This window comes from Salmo trutta, chromosome 28, assembly GCF_901001165.1.
Source record: "Salmo trutta chromosome 28, fSalTru1.1, whole genome shotgun sequence".
Taxonomy (NCBI): domain Eukaryota; kingdom Metazoa; phylum Chordata; class Actinopteri; order Salmoniformes; family Salmonidae; genus Salmo; species Salmo trutta.
Genome location: NC_042984.1, coordinates 28,373,760 through 28,389,641, shown reverse-complemented (window position 1 = coordinate 28,389,641; position 15,882 = coordinate 28,373,760). Strand labels below are relative to the sequence as shown.

Here is a 15,882-nt window from a genome sequence, read left to right as displayed (position 1 = left end):
AAGGGCAAAATGTTATTTAAAATGGCGGGCCGGATGACGCTAGGCCAATTATGGGCAGGCCTATTGGACTCCCAATCATGGCCGGATGTGATACAGCCTGGATTCGAACCAGGGACTGTAGTGACGCCTCTTGCACTGAGATGCAGTGCCTTAGACCGCTGCGTCCATGTTTGTGTGTTAACTATTTAACTGTACTAGAATGCTTAAAAGGCTGCAATTTTTTTATATCGGTTATCAGTATCGTTTCTTTTGGCAAGGAAAATATTGGATATCGCTATCGGCCAAAAATGTCATATCGGTGCATCACTAATTATTTCACCAGTCAGCCTGGCTAGATCAGCTTGCTGTGGACCGGATATGCAATTCAATCTGTATAGGAAAGTCGTGAAAAGCAAATTGTATTTTGCCGTAACAGCATGGTTAATCAGAATGAAAGACAAACACACACCAGTCACAGTGTAGGGCGCAAGATGCAACTGACATTTTGAGGAAAAGGAGAGAGGATGGAGGAAGCTTGCCTTAAAATGCTGGGCATCTTGTTTTGACATGCATTATCTGAAATAGAGGTCGACCGATTATGATTTTTCAACGCCGATACCGATTATTGGGGGCCCGGGAAAAGCCGCTGCCGATTAATCGGGCGATTTTTTTTATTGTTTTATTTGTAATAATGACAATTACAACAATACTGAATGAACACTTATTTTAACTTAGTATAATACATCAATAAAATCTATTTAGCCTCAAATAAATAATGAAACATGTTCAATTTGGTTTAAATAATGCAAAAACAAAGTGTTGGAGAAGAAAGTAAAAGTGCATTATGTGCCATGTAAGAACGCTAACGTTTAAGTTCCTTACTCAGAACATGAGAACATATGAAAGCTGGTGGTTCCTTTTAACATGAGTCTTCAATATTCCCAGGTAAGAAGTTTTAGGTTGTAGTTATTATAGGAATTATAGGACTATTTCTCTCTATACGATTTGTATTTCATATACCTTTGACTATTGGATGTTCTTATAGGCACTTTAGTATTGCCAGTGTAACAGTATAGCTTCCGTCCCTCTCCTCGCTCCTACCTGGGCTCAACCAGGAACACATCGACAACAGCCACCCTCGAAGCATCGTACCCATGCAGAGCAAGGGGAACAACCACTCCCAAGTCTCAGAGCGAGTGACGTTTGAAACGCTATTAGCGCGCACCCGCTAACTAACTAGCCATTTCACATCGGTTACTCCAGCCTAATCTTGGGAGTTGACAGGCTTGAAGTCATAAACAGCGCAATGCATTGCGAAGAGCTGCTGGCAAAACGCACGAAAGTGCTGTTTGAATGAACGCTTACGAGCCTGCTGGTGCCTACCATCGCTCAGTCAGACTGCTCTATCAAATCATAGACTTAATTCTAACATAATAACACACAGAAACACGAGCCTTAGGTCATTAATATGGTCGAATCCAGAAACTATCACGTTTATTCATTCAGTGAAATACGGAACCGTTCTGTATTTTATCTAACGGGTGGCATCCATAAGTCTAAATATTCCTGTTACATTGCACAACCTTCAATGTTATGTCATAATTACGTAAAATTCTGGTAAATTAGTTCGCAACGAGCCAGGCGGCCCAAACTGTTGCATATACCATGACTCTGCGTGCAATGAACGGAAGAGAAGTGACACAATTTCACCTGGTTAATATTGCCTGCTAACCTGGATTTCTTTTAGCTAAATATGCAGGTTTAAAAATATATACTTCTGTGTATTGATTTTCAGAAAGGCATTGATGTTTATGGTTAGGTACAGTCGTGCAACGATTGTGCTTTTTTCGCAAATGCGCTTTTGTTAAATCATTCCCCGTTTGGCGAAGTTGGCTGTCTTTGTTAGGAAGAAATAGTATTCACACAGTTCGCAACGAGCCAGGCGGCCCAAACTGCTGCATATACCCTGACTCTTTTGCAGAGCTGACACATTTTCCCAAGTTAAAAGAAATTCATGTTAGCAGGCAATATTAACTAAATATGCAGGTTTAAAAATATATACTTGTGTATTGATTTTAAGAAGGACATTGATGTTTATGGTTAGGTACACGTTGGAGCAACGACAGTCCTTTTTCGCGAATGCGCACCGCATCGATTATATGCAACGCAGGACAGGCTAGATAAACTAGTAATATCATCAACCATGTGTAGTTAACTAGTGATTATGATTGATTGATTGAGAGTTTTTTATAAGATAAGTTTAATGTTAGCTAGCAACTTACCTTGGCTTCTTACTGCATTCGCGTAACAGGCAGGCTCCTCGTGGAGTGCAATGTAAAGCAGGTGGTTACAGCGTTGGACTAGTTAACCGTAAGGTTGCAAGATTGAATCCCCAAGCTGACAAGTTAAAAATGTCGTTCTGCCGCTGAACAAGGCAGTTAACCCACCGTTCCTAGGCCATCATCAAGTCAGTTGACTTGCCTAGTTAAAAAATATTTATAAAAAATAAAATAAAACAAAAAAATCGGCAAATCGGTGGCCAAAAATACCGATTACCGATTGTTATGAAAACTTGAAATCGGCCCTTATTAATCGGCCATTCCGATTAATTGGTCGACCTCTAATCTGAAATAGGCCTAAAGAATTATACCTACAGAGGAGCAGCTTCTATGGAGGAACTTTTATTGTCTTTAAACTTCCAAGTTGGTTTAACGTTGGACCAGAACATATGTTAGCTAACTAGCTAGCTAGCTAGCTAACAAGATTGTGTGTGTAGAGCAGCACTATAATAAAAAACACATTTTTTACCTTTATTTAACTAGGCAAGTCAGTTAAGAACAAATTCTTATTTTCAATGACGGCCTAGGAACAGTGGGTTAACTGCCTTGTTCAGGGGCAGGATAACAGATTTTTACCTTGTCAGCTCAGGGATTCAATCTTGCAACCTTTCGGTTACTAGTCCAACGCTCTAACCACTAGGCTACCTGCCACTAGGCTAACTTACCTTATTGTAGTTAATAAATCCAATGTAAAACGTGATAACTATAGTATCCTTAACTTACATTGAAAAAGTCAATCCCTTCTTCTCTAATTAAATACCTCCCTAATTTCTGAATTATGGTTGTGACATCATCAGTAGGCTACAGTAACCTATGCTTCAGAGGGGAGGGGAGGGGCAGGTAGCCTACGCACACCCACTGGCAAAGATTTCCAGCTGGAAGGCAGATGCTGGAATATGTTTCTGAGTGACAGAGTTGGGGCTTTGCATAGGCGCTTTGTTGCGATTTCTGTGGGACTGGAAAAAAAGGCCCGAAATGTAAAGGAATGTTATTAACCGGTTCCCATGCTTTTAGTATAACGGTTCTGTTCCGGAACAGTATAGATCACTTTTGTTTTCGGTTCGGGTTCTGTTACTAAAAAATGTTGTTCCCTGAAACAGTTCCAACCCTTGATTGTAATGCTATTTTTGTTGTGTGTGTCTACATTCAACTGGTAAAAGTTGATTGTGATATGATTAAGAGAAGAAAAAATCCCTATTAGGGTTTGGTTTCTGGCCTTAACAGGCTTGTGAACCCGTTCTAGGCCTATGATATCTTAACCACTCTCCACCTTTATGACGCTATGACGACTATTTTGGTATTTTTACCATCCAGATGCTTTTTTGCAGAATGAAAAATCCCTGCTGATCTATACATTGTTTTAAAAATTGAAAAATGTATGTTACAGCAACTTTATCCGGGATAAAAAATTCTGAAAGCGTTTCCTTTAGAAGGTTCTCATATGAAGCTGACTCCAGTCATAACACTGTATTACAGTATAATTTATTTGTCTCCCAGCTTCCTGAGGGATCTCATAAAACATACAGTTAAGTTGTGAACCATTTAAATACAACAGGGTATTTAAAAGAATGCATCTTATTAGGGTACCTGTCTCAGGGATTGAAATCAGGAACAGTTGAAGAGCTGCTCCCATAACTGTACTGTACATTTATAATGTCTGAGGGCACTCCACCCCCACCCAAACCCACCTCGTTAGTTTTTAGGGCAGAGTAAGGCAGATGGAGAGGAGAACAACAAGCATCAGTAGCTGACCTGGATCCCTTTAGGAAGGCGGGGGATGTTTTTATTAGGAGGAACAGGGCTCCCCATAGCTGATGCAAATGGGCTCTTTTTGATAAATTATGGCCTGCTTCATCTGCATTATCAGCCCCTTCTCATGCACAGCGATAGCCCTTGACCTCTTAATGAGAGTGTGCGTGCCAGACTCTGGCACAGGCCTTGTTTGATATACTTATCCTTCATAAAGGCTCATCAGCAACCGTTTGCTCCTCCCACACTGGCATGTTTCAGACTGACATGGTCAGCCTACCCACTGGGCAAAAAATGGTTGAATCAACATGTTTCCATGTTATTTCAACCAAAATATTCAATGTGATGATGTTGAATCAACGTGGAAAACTGATTGGATTTGAAAAAAGTGATTAACGTAAGGGAATTTCATATATTCTTCACCAAATGTTACATTTTTTGGTTGATTTCATGTTGAATTGTCGTTAGTTGACAACCAAATGTAAATCAAAACTAGACGTTGAACAAGTCTGTGCCCAGTGTGTAGTTTTCAGAACAAAATTAATATCTTTATTTAACATGCAGTTTCACCTGTGCTCAGAGGGGTATTTCTTATTACATTTCTTATCTTAATAATTAATTGCATTGTCATTTTCCTTTATGTACCCCTAGAGGTGTGTAGTGAAAGCTCCCAAAACCTATTACCGTTTTGTGTATTCCAGGTCCCAAATTAGTAAATAGGCTACATTTGATCCAATACCTTGATGCATTTTGAAAATTGTCCCCTTCTTGTTTTGTTTTGCAGCCAAAGCAGATTGGAGATGATTTCTGTGGGCTGGTGTTGAACCAGCCTCTGGGGGGTCTACGGGTGATAGAGGGGACCCCTCTGTATGACGACCGCGTAGATGGCATGGGAGCAGTAGCAGCCTACACCTATGGAGACCACTCAGTGGTGTTTGTGGGAACCCGCAGCGGACACCTCAAAAAGGTAAAGAGAGAAATTCTGATTCTTTCTGTTCAGTTGGGCCGATCAATTATTCCCCCGGTAGCTGTGTTAGAATTCTTTACATGAATGCTTAAAAGGTGAAGGCCTGGGGAAGCTCTGGTGTTGGAGGCAGAGATGGGATTTCACCGAACACCAACCGTTTTGTCTGATTTATTTTGGAATGTAATTAAATATTTGTAGCACATTGGTATTTTTTGGGGGTATTTTATTAGGATCTCCATTAGCTGTTGTGATAGCAGCAGTGTAACGATTGGCGTCGGGTGATGAGGAAGCGGACCAAAACGCAGCTGGGAGCGAACACATGTTTATTCTTACACTGAATTAAACACGTACACAAAACCAAGAAAATGCCTGATCATTAACTGCTCAAACAAAAGAGACAACAACCCACCTAGAGCCTACACAAGGCTAAAACGTAAACAAAACAAAAACCAAGGAAAAATACCTAACATGACACACCCTGACCCAACATCCCCGAGTTCACCTGGTCAGGGCGTGACAAGCAGCTACTCTTCCTGGGGTCCACACAAAACATGAAATATGACATAATACAGAACATTAATAGACAAGAACAGCTTAAGGACAGAACTGCATACATGTAAAACACAGAGAGAGAAGAAACGCAGAAAGACCTACTATTCTAGGCCTACATTTATCATGACCATTTATCATTAACATTTTCATATACTGTATTAGATTTACATTCTGTAGCATCTGTCAGTACATACACACAAAATATCTAGTTCAAATAGGGGTGAGGCGTTGTGCTGCGAGGTGTTGCTTTATCTATTTTTTAAAGCCAGGTTGCTGTTCACTTGAATAATATGAGATGGAAGGGAGTTCAATGCAATCATGGCTCTATAATACTGTACGTTTCCTTGAATTGGTTCTGGATTTGCAGACTGTGAAAAGACCCCTGGTGGCATGTTTGGTGGGATAAGTGTGTGTGTCAGTGCTGTGTGCAAGTTGACTATGCAAACAATTTGGAATTTTCAACACATGAATGTTTCTTATAAAAACAAGAAGCGATGCAGTCAGTCTCTCCACAAGAGAGACTGGCATACATAGTATTGATATTATCCCTCTGATTACAGTGAAGAGTAAGACGTTCCACTCTTTTCTTGACCAGCTGGTGTTTTTCTAGGTCCTTCTTTGCAGCACCTGACCATATGCCTGGGCATTGATCAAGATAATATACAACTAGAGCATGTAGGACTTGCTTTGTGGAGTGTGGTGTCAAAAAAGCAGAGCATCTCTTTATCACGGACAGACCTCTCCCCATTTTACATTCATTAAATCAATATGTTTTGACCATGACAGTTTACAATCCAAGGGAACACCAAGTAATGTAGTCTTCTCAACTTGCTCAACAGCCTGGTTATTCATTATAAGATTCAGCTGAGGTCTAGAACTTAAGAAATTATTTGTACCAAATATAATTATTTTAGATTTAGAGATGATCAGGACTAGTTTATTACTGGCCACCCATTCTTAATCTGACTGCAACTCTTTGTTTATGGTTGCAGTGATTTCACCAGCTGTGGCTGCTGACATGTATAATGTTGAATCGAGGACCAAGAGAGCTCCCCTGCGGTACACCACACTTTACATGTTTAACATTAGAGAAGTGTCCATTAAAGAAAACCTTCTCTGTTCTGTTAGATAGATAGCTCTTGAATACACTATATGGCAGAGGTAACACATAAGCCATAACACATACGTTTTTTCAATAACAGCTTATGGTCAATCATATCAAAGGCTGCACTGAAATCTAACAATTCAGCTCCCACAATCATCAGTCATCTTCTTGTTATCGATTTCTTTCAACCAATGATCATTAGTTTGTGTCAGTGCAGTACATGTTGATTGCCTTTCTCTATAAGCATGCTGAACGTCTGTTGTCAATTTGTTTACAGAGAAATAGCATTGTATCTGGTCAAACACAATTTTGTTGCTAAGAGAACCAGTAAAGGGTGCTTTACCATTCTTGGTAGTGGAATTACTTTGGCTTCCTTCCAGGTCTGAGGACAAACATTTTTCTCCAGACTCAGATTCAAGATATGACAAATAGGAGTGGCAATATAGTCCACTACATGCTCAGTAGCTTTCCATCTAATTTGTCAAAACCAGGTGGTTTGTCATTATTGATGGACAAGAATCCTTTTTCCACCTCACCCACACTAACTTTACAAAATTGTAAATTACAATGCTTTCCCTTCATTATTAGGTATTTTATGCATGAATATTATGGTTCACAGTTTGTTGTTGCTTGATGTAGAATGCTTGTTCTGTCAAAAACAGGATTGAATATTCCATTAGTTTAGTGGAAGCCATGGAGGTCTTTTCTCAGTTGACTCTATAAAAGCTTTATGAAAATCAATGATGTTTCTTTAGTTTGGGACTTTGTGTTGTATAGATATGGCCTTTCTGACTTGAGTTGGCGGTAGTATATGCCCAGCCTCCTTCTTCTGCATGGATTTATTTTGGGTTGACACAAGTTATCATCGCTGCTCTATCATTTAAAATAGATGAACATCATCAGCAGTGAGTCCCACTGGGTTTAAATGTAGTTTATATTCAACGCCACGTCAAAAAGTATTAATTTATTTTAGGAAACCTCTGCCTTAGTTGCACTTCATTTCTGAAAAAGAAAAACCTTAGTGGGTCTTAACTAATGACATCAACTCTATAGATAGATAATTATTATTAGTCTATTGAATTCATTGTAGTTCTATGTGTTATGCATTATAGCCTTTTTGATTGATATACACGTACGTATTGCAATTTTTGATCACATCCCCTCATGTGGATCTGTGGTTTGTTATCAGTATGTGAACCTCAGACTGGCAGGGAAACGGAGTGGTAGAAGAGTGCATGGTGATAGTGCTTATAAGCACTAACCAGTGACGTCTAGGATTAATAAAAACATTGGATTTTGTGCTTTCATAACTGTCTAACTGTAAAAATACTTATTGGAATACCATCTAGAATAGTGGTCACCAACCTTTTCTGAGTCAAGATCACTTTTGAAGTCAAAAGGCAAACCGAGATCTACTGCTCAGATGTTTTTTAAACAATACTTAAAAACTGTAACATTAACCTAATAAAAACAGTTCTGTAGAAATGAGGGACAGAATATATTGTTACAGCATGTTGGCTATATGCATGGCCTGCCAATATTGTTCTTCTCAGACTATATTATATTCCAAAACTCGAGCTTTGATAACAAAATAGATCAGTTGGTGTAGCACTTACAAGGCACAGCTGATTTGATAATAATTAGCTTTTTTATTTTACTGGACTGACGATACCTGCATCTGATGGTCATGGTGCTTTCAAGACAAATGGGACCTCGGAAAAAACGAGGTCAAGTCATGACGTCAGTGAACTTCAGGTCGGAGCTCTAGAAAGATGCCTGAGTTTTCAAGTTGGATGACCGTTGAAAATGATTTTCCCCAGTTGGATCTCGTTTTGAATCGTCATCCATCTTGAAAACTCGGGCATCTTTCTAGAGCTCTGACTTTCTGACTTGAAGTTCACTGACGTCATGACTTGACCTTGTTTTTTCCCAGTTGTCTTGAACGCACTAATGTCGGAGATTTCCGAGTTCCCAGTTGTTTTAAACACAGCATTAGTCTCAGCGGGTTGAGGTAGAGAGCAGCAGAGGGTCAGCCTCTCACAGTCCATGCTCTCTCCTTCCTTTCCTTCTGGTGAGACTGACCAGAGAGATGTGACACCATCTTCCACCTGATGGCGAAACTCGAGTTGCACCACATCTGCCTCAAGCACAAATTCATGTTGCTCCTAAAACCAGAGAAAGTGAAATACTTCTCGATATTAAAATAGACACGATGAGCTGCTAATAATAATTTAAAAAACGCAGGAATATCAATAGCATTGGCAGCTTCATTGCAGCTGCAGCGGAAGTAGAGAGAAGTGTGTTTTATGTTTTGTAATAGTGTTGAATAAAAAGTGTTGACAGTGCTGAATAAAACGTAGACTTGAACTTACGCATAAAAACAGCAGCTCTTTGCTGTATTCTTCGACAGTCTATCTCTGTTCATGGTTTTAAAAGTTATAAAATCTTATATAGGCTAGTATCAAACTTTGCTGTGGCCAGGGTCGTGGACGCTGTAGGTAGGCACAGTGATTTGAGCTATCTGATTGGCCAGCGCAGTAGGCATACTCATTTAGCCACAAATCTCCCGGTCCGCAGGGTAGGCGGAGTTTGTCAAATTAAATGGTTCAAAATGGTAACACTTTGCCTACCTGGTGCGTAGGGCTTCTGAATCAAGTGTACCTACCACTAACAAAGCAACATCAAAAAAAGGAGCGCAAGCCTTTATGCCTTCATAGTTGGCTTTTGTACAGAAACGATTGATCGACCGGGTTGGTGACCACTGATTTTGAATTAATTTTGGACTTAATGACATAATGATACCACCACTAAATGTGACAATAATTGGGAGAGTTCCTACTGTATGATGCTATTTCAGTCACCCTCCATTGTTTTTGTGGTCAGGAGAATGTAGTTTTGCACCCTACCAGAGAGAATCAGGGTCTACCCCCACAATGTTAACGTTAAAATAAAAACCACCCCATGACTCACTCTACCCTCTGTGCCCACTGCCTAGAACAATAACAGTATTCCAAATGGTGCTTCTGAGAAATGATCCCCTTACTTTCCTGTCCAGTCAACTCCAATATCTTTCACCCCTCCTCTAGTTTTCCTTTGGGTTAAAACTATCCTTCTATCTTTGAGCGTCAATTCATTTAGTCTGTGCTCTGCATTTGACATAATAGCTTGAGATTGGATGAGAAGAAATCTTTATAGTTCAAACGTAAGATCATGTTTTTTATTGGAATCAATAATCATTCTATTATAAATGCCACAGTCCGTCATCCTTGTTGTGTATGTTAAATGGGAGGTCTGTTGTGTTTATTTTTTACAGGATTCACTTGCAGTTGAGAGTGAGCATCTAATGTTAGACGAGATGTTGGGCAGGATGTAGAGGCTGACTTTGCTACTTTTCACTCGACACAGTAATTATAATGCTTCGTACGGAAAATTAATTACACCCCAGTTCTGTATTCTTGCCATCCTATTCCCAGATGAGAAATTAAACTGTGCTCACATACACACTGAAAAGCACGGGTTTAGTTAGAATCTGTTCTCCTTGGAGAGTAGTCTCGTGTTTTGTTTTCTATTCCAGTTATTTATGAGGTCTCCTGTTGATGCATGTCTCAATATATTCCCTACCTCCATCTGCTTGCTTGTTGCTAAAAGGACTGGGTCACAAGGCTATGCCTACAAACAGAGTTTGCAGTATTTAGCCCATACTGATGACAGTGTCTGTCAAGAGGATTCTGTACCTAATATGTTTATCTGCTTAATGATAATACAGCGAGACAATTATGATCATCTCTCTGCAGATTTTCCCATTTCGCCACTTTAATACACTTGTCTTAAATGCAGATAGATCATCATCATAAATTAATTCGGTGTATTAAAAAACTGTAACTCCATTATTTGCAAACACACAATTTTAGTGGGTCGAGGTTTGAATTTGTGAGTGAATCATGTTTTAGTGGTGCATGACAATGAATTATTGCGAAAGAAAAAGCAGGAGACTGCAGAGGCCAAGCCCGGGCAGGGAAGTAACATTTTCACACAATCTAAAAGGGCTTATTCCCACCAGCCACTGGCTGCTTTGGTGTTAAGCTCACTGTATATTCCTCAAAGAAACCAAATAGATAGGTTTCATCACAGTTCTACTTAAAGGGCAAATCTGCCACTTTTCAACCTCATATTCATTATCTCCAGGACCATACCAGTGTCGACAAATTTGAAAACGGGGCATTTCTATGATCTGTGGTTAAAAAGAGAAGAAGAAATGTCCTAAAAAATGCTTCTCTGTGACATCACAGGGTAGGATTAAAAGTATGAAAAACAGTGATTTCCAAACCTGCAAATAGTTTCTAGCCAGAGGGGAGGGTATTATCTTGCTCCCCAATACACTGCAAATCTCATAGTGTTTTAAAATCACTGTTTTTACGTTCCTTGCTCGCGGGGGAGCAAGAAACTTAACTTTTGATGATGTCATCTTTTAAATTATATATTTTTTCTTCTACAAAATGTAGAAATGCTCCATTTTCACATATGTAGACACTGGTATTGTGCTGGAGATTATGAAAATTATGTTGAAAAGTGGTGGAATTGCCCTGTAGCCCTTTCCTGCAGTCAATTGACCTAATGGCCTTATGGGTGGAATGTTATTAATATTTTTCATAATTAATCAACATTGTATTTTTTTTAAACGCAGAAAATCCAGTGTTTCTATGTTAAACAGTTTTGTTGTATTTCAGTCTTCTGTGATGTATATTAAGTGTAATATCGGGATGTGAACTGAAAATGTAATACATTTCAACTCTATCTGACATGGTACATGTGTCTTATTTTTTTAAGTCCATAACCATGTGTGTGAGGTGTATACTTTTGTTTCAAAGTAGATTTGTTTAAGACTACCAAGAAACACTCTGTGTGACCCTGATTTAGCCCACTGCAGTAAAAGGTTAACAGAAAGTGGATATTGTACGTTTCATCCTGTGGATGTTATGTTTTTTATGCCAGTGAAATGCTGCTTTGAGGGATAGCTTGTTGTACGTCAGTGTGAAGTGTTAGACTACCTGCCATAACCGGGAGCTAGAGAATGAAGGAGGAGGCTGTATAATTGCACCATATCTCCTCTCAGAATGGCTTGTTTGTTTTGGCAAAAGAATAGAGAACACAAGCTGCTTTCTGGAGCCATGTGGAAATCACCCATGAGCCCCAGTACTTCCTGTTCCCTGCTGCCTACCAATGGCTTTCACTGGGATACAATGACATCTGTAGGAATGAGGAACCAACATTAGATCTAGGGTAACTGAGAATAGGCTATTATGAAATATGAAATATTTTAAGTGGCGAGAACCAAACTGAGCACTGCTTTTAACGTATTTGTATTGATTTGTAAGATGATACTTTCAGGCAAGAATTACTGTAAAGTTATAATTAGGAATGAACGATGATTACATCCGATTGATTTGATTTTGCACCTGTACTCTTGTGTAGGTAATGAACAGCTGTGTATTTGTTTGGGATTCTGCTAATTCTATTATACACTATTGGATACTTACACTGTGACACTGAGCAAGATGCATTCAGCTGAAACAACTGTAATGTAATCAACAGTTTGAAAAAAGTATTGAAATGTAGACAGTAGAGTGTCATTAATGCAGCAGTGGTTGGTTGCATCATTTCCTCTCTTGGTCCAAGTACACCTCATATTCCCATCACCACTGTGGAGGAGGCTGCAGTGAGAAATATATTACTGCTGAAATAGGAAAAGGCCTTTCTGGATTACATAGTCTGTGAGTAAGCAACAGGCTGTGTATGAGACCCAGGTTGTCAGGTATATAATATTGCTTGTGTTGGTGTGGTGCCACTGCTGGTGTGTGTGCGTGTGTGAGCGTGTGTACGAGCGCATGCGATCGAGTGTGTGTGTGAATAAACTGGCCTATTTTTCCGAATGCTAGTCATCTTGTCTCGTCTTCCATAGGGAATTAATGCGTCAAGAATCAAGTTTCAACAACAGTTTTCAATATTGAGTACTTTGTTTTCATATTAGATGCCAAGCAATGGTTGTTTTGATGTTGGCGTTTTATGATACTGGAAATATTGAATAGCTGGGACTCAATAAGAAATACTGCCATAAGCTAAGACATTTACTACAGTATATTATAGAGCTTCAACATTTTTCAGCACTGGCAATCCATAGGACATTCAAGCAGAGCCCACCATCCTAAAGATTACTTATAACAGTTTATATCTACAGCAGTAGACGAGTAAAGCAGGTCAGGTGTTAATCTAAATGACATGGTCTGCATCCCAATGTCTCCTGTTCTATTCTCCCTGCATCTGGCGTCAGCCTCAAATTGGTATGGGAGCTAATTCTTCAGTATAAATCAGTGTTGTGTGAATGGGCTGTGGAGCAGGCCAGGGCCTAGATTTACGAGCCTTCCCGGCCCACGACAGGTTTGATCATGGGGAAATCTGTTTGCTGTAAATCCCCCGGTCCAGAACAAGGCTGAGTGATGTTGTGTCTGGAGAGCAGGGGTCCATTGTTCTCCATGTGTTGTTTTAAGGGGAGTGTTGCTGAAGTGTCCACTGCTGAAGTGTCCACTCATGTATCACATGAATGGGAGCGTTCTCAAGCGTTTTTCCTACCACATTTCTGCCTTGTCGTTCTTGTGTGGAAAGGCGTTGTTTTCTGCCAAGCTGTACATTTTCGGTTTTGACGCTTTTCATTCTGTTTGGAAAATGTTCTTATGGTTAAGAAATATTTCCTGCGCTTGTGCTGCTGTTCATTGACCTTGTCAAGGTTGTCGAGCAATTCAAGCATTGTCTCACAAACATATGGTTGGTGATTCATTGACATAGCTAAGCACTCAGCCTTTCCAAGGGATGAGGGATCAAGTGAATCTCTGACAGGTTGTAAGGCTTGCACACATCGCACCGAATATGGATCTAGCGTTTGTCTGCCGTTTGTTCAGAGTGCTGTGTTTTAGGGACCACCCACTCTGACTGCCGACATTTCACCCGATTCTACATGTGAAATCGTTGCGCACTCGGTTTGCAAATTCCGTTCAGAGTTGCTAAGTACTCTATTGGTTTGTCTGAGCCCTTAGATCCTCAGAATCTATTCATGAACTAGAGATTCATCAGATCCTCAGAATCTATTCATGAACTAGAGATTCATCAGATCCTCAGAATATATTCATGAACTAGAGATTCATCAGATCCTCAGCCTTTTTGTAGATGCCTCAGTCCCAGAGTCCATGTCTATACTACATACCTTCATTGTAGACAAGCTCTCTGTTGCCTAAGTGGACTGATTACCCAACACCCGAGTAGCAGACTAGTAGTAGATCACCACACAGCTGTTCCTATCGGCTTTGCCATGCCCAGAGTGAGCTGTTGTTCTGTTTGACGGGAGCATGGGGATAGGGAGAACCAGAGAGGGAGGTCGCTGCTACGGTGGTGAGAATGGGGAGGGGAGAGCTGTTAAACAGTAGAGAGTTTTAGACATGGTGGTGGAAATAGCTTCCAGATGTGTATCCCATTCTCTCTACCGATCTTTCCTTCCGTCTTTAAGACCAGATGTGCCGACAACTTGTTGTGATGAAGCGATGTTGCTGATGGAAGAACAAAGTGGGTGTCACAAAGTGGGCATTTTTTTACGCCATACTTGGAATATGGGAATGTATGCTATGACAAGAATCCATGTACTGTAATTGGAACATAAAAAGGTTAAAGAGTTGAGGACCCCGAACCCCCAAAAATTGTCATGGTGAAAAATAACAATGTCATTCGTTCACTGCCATGACATTGCTCACTACTGTGCGCAGGCTCCTACTACTGCTACTGTATGTGTTTATGGTTGTTGTTTTTATGTGCTTGTCAAGAATAATTGTTTTACCCCTCTGACCTATGTGACACAGGTACAGTAAGTGGTTGTGTGTTGGGATTACGCCCCTTTGGGCAGGCAGCCCGACTCTGTCCCTCTTGGATAAGCCCTCGTCTGGGCATTTTCTTTTTATAATTTAATGGCGTACCACTCATAACTTCATTTAAGGTCAGTGCTGCCACCGTCGTAAATGGAGGGTGTTTAGCACTTAAGCACCTGTGTCTGGCTGTCTGCTATAAAGGCCCAGTGCTCCTGCCTCCCTCCTGGTGATTCAGTAGCTGGCCTCTGTAGCAAGGAAACATTTCACTTCATCTTTACTACTGTGCAGGCTACTCCGTCGGGAACTGGAACAGTTTCTGAAATTTCGATAAGAAAATTCTGTGTCATTTTTCAGTTGGTCAGAATGCAACGTAGCTGCAAAGCCTGGCTTTGTCTGCCTGACACATTTTATCATTCCGCTGCTGTCCTGCTGTCTCTCGTTCTCTGACTGCAGGCTCTAACATCAGGCTGGAACTAACCTTGGGAGTCTGCTGGGAAAATGATCCAGCAGGTTTATCATTCTTCTTCCTCTATGGCCCCACATCAACTCCCTGCTGTTTCTGGACTCCCAAAAAACGATGAAAGGTCATGAGTGAAGATGTATTATGTATTATGTTGACAAAGGAGAAGGCATGCTGTTATTGCATGAATATTTTTGTAGAGGCCCAGACTCTCCTCCTATTATACTGTTTTAATATGTTCATGCTTTTGCAGATTCTCTGTAGTTATGTACAGTGTTTGAGACGGACACCATTATTCATTTGTCATTAACTATTAACAACTCTCCACTACCCATGTTGCTGTTTTCCTGTAAACAAGAATGGTGCCGTTTAAGTTGCAGCATGTGTGTGAAATTCCTTGGCAACCGAGAGTCCTGAATTAAGAGGACAGCACTTCAATGAAGGTACCTTCAATGAACACTGTTTTTATTTTTTGTTTTTATTGAGGGGTCTCTTGAAATTTCCCTGGAAATGTTACCCTCCTCACATGGGATGATTAGAGATGAGTTATTTAATAAAGAGGCCAACAAAGAAGAGCTCTGTGTCTGTGACCTGCATGATACTACTACACACAACAACCCGGTTTTCCCCGTGACCAACACTGACCCTATTCACTCTCACCAGTCCTCAATACAGACCCTATTGTGGATCGTGACAGGGTAGCTCAAACCTTCACATACAGCTCGGGAAAAATTCGGAGACTACTGCAAAATTATCAGTTTCTCTGGTTTTACAATGTATGTGTTTGTGTTTGGGTAAAATTATTATTTTTTGTTTTATTCTAT

The 15,882-nt window shown here is 40.2% G+C and overlaps 1 protein-coding gene across 2 annotated transcripts in view; it reads left to right on the top strand.

The window, feature by feature from the left end:
- The window catches only part of LOC115165938 (plexin A3), a 125,993-nt gene that overhangs the window by 13,959 nt on the left and 96,152 nt on the right, over positions 1–15,882 (top strand). For both annotated transcript variants that reach the window (XM_029719471.1, XM_029719470.1), the window contains exon 3: positions 4,852–5,034. In XM_029719471.1, the coding sequence (XP_029575331.1) occupies positions 4,852–5,034 (183 nt within the window). The remainder of the gene's footprint in view (positions 1–4,851; positions 5,035–15,882) is intronic.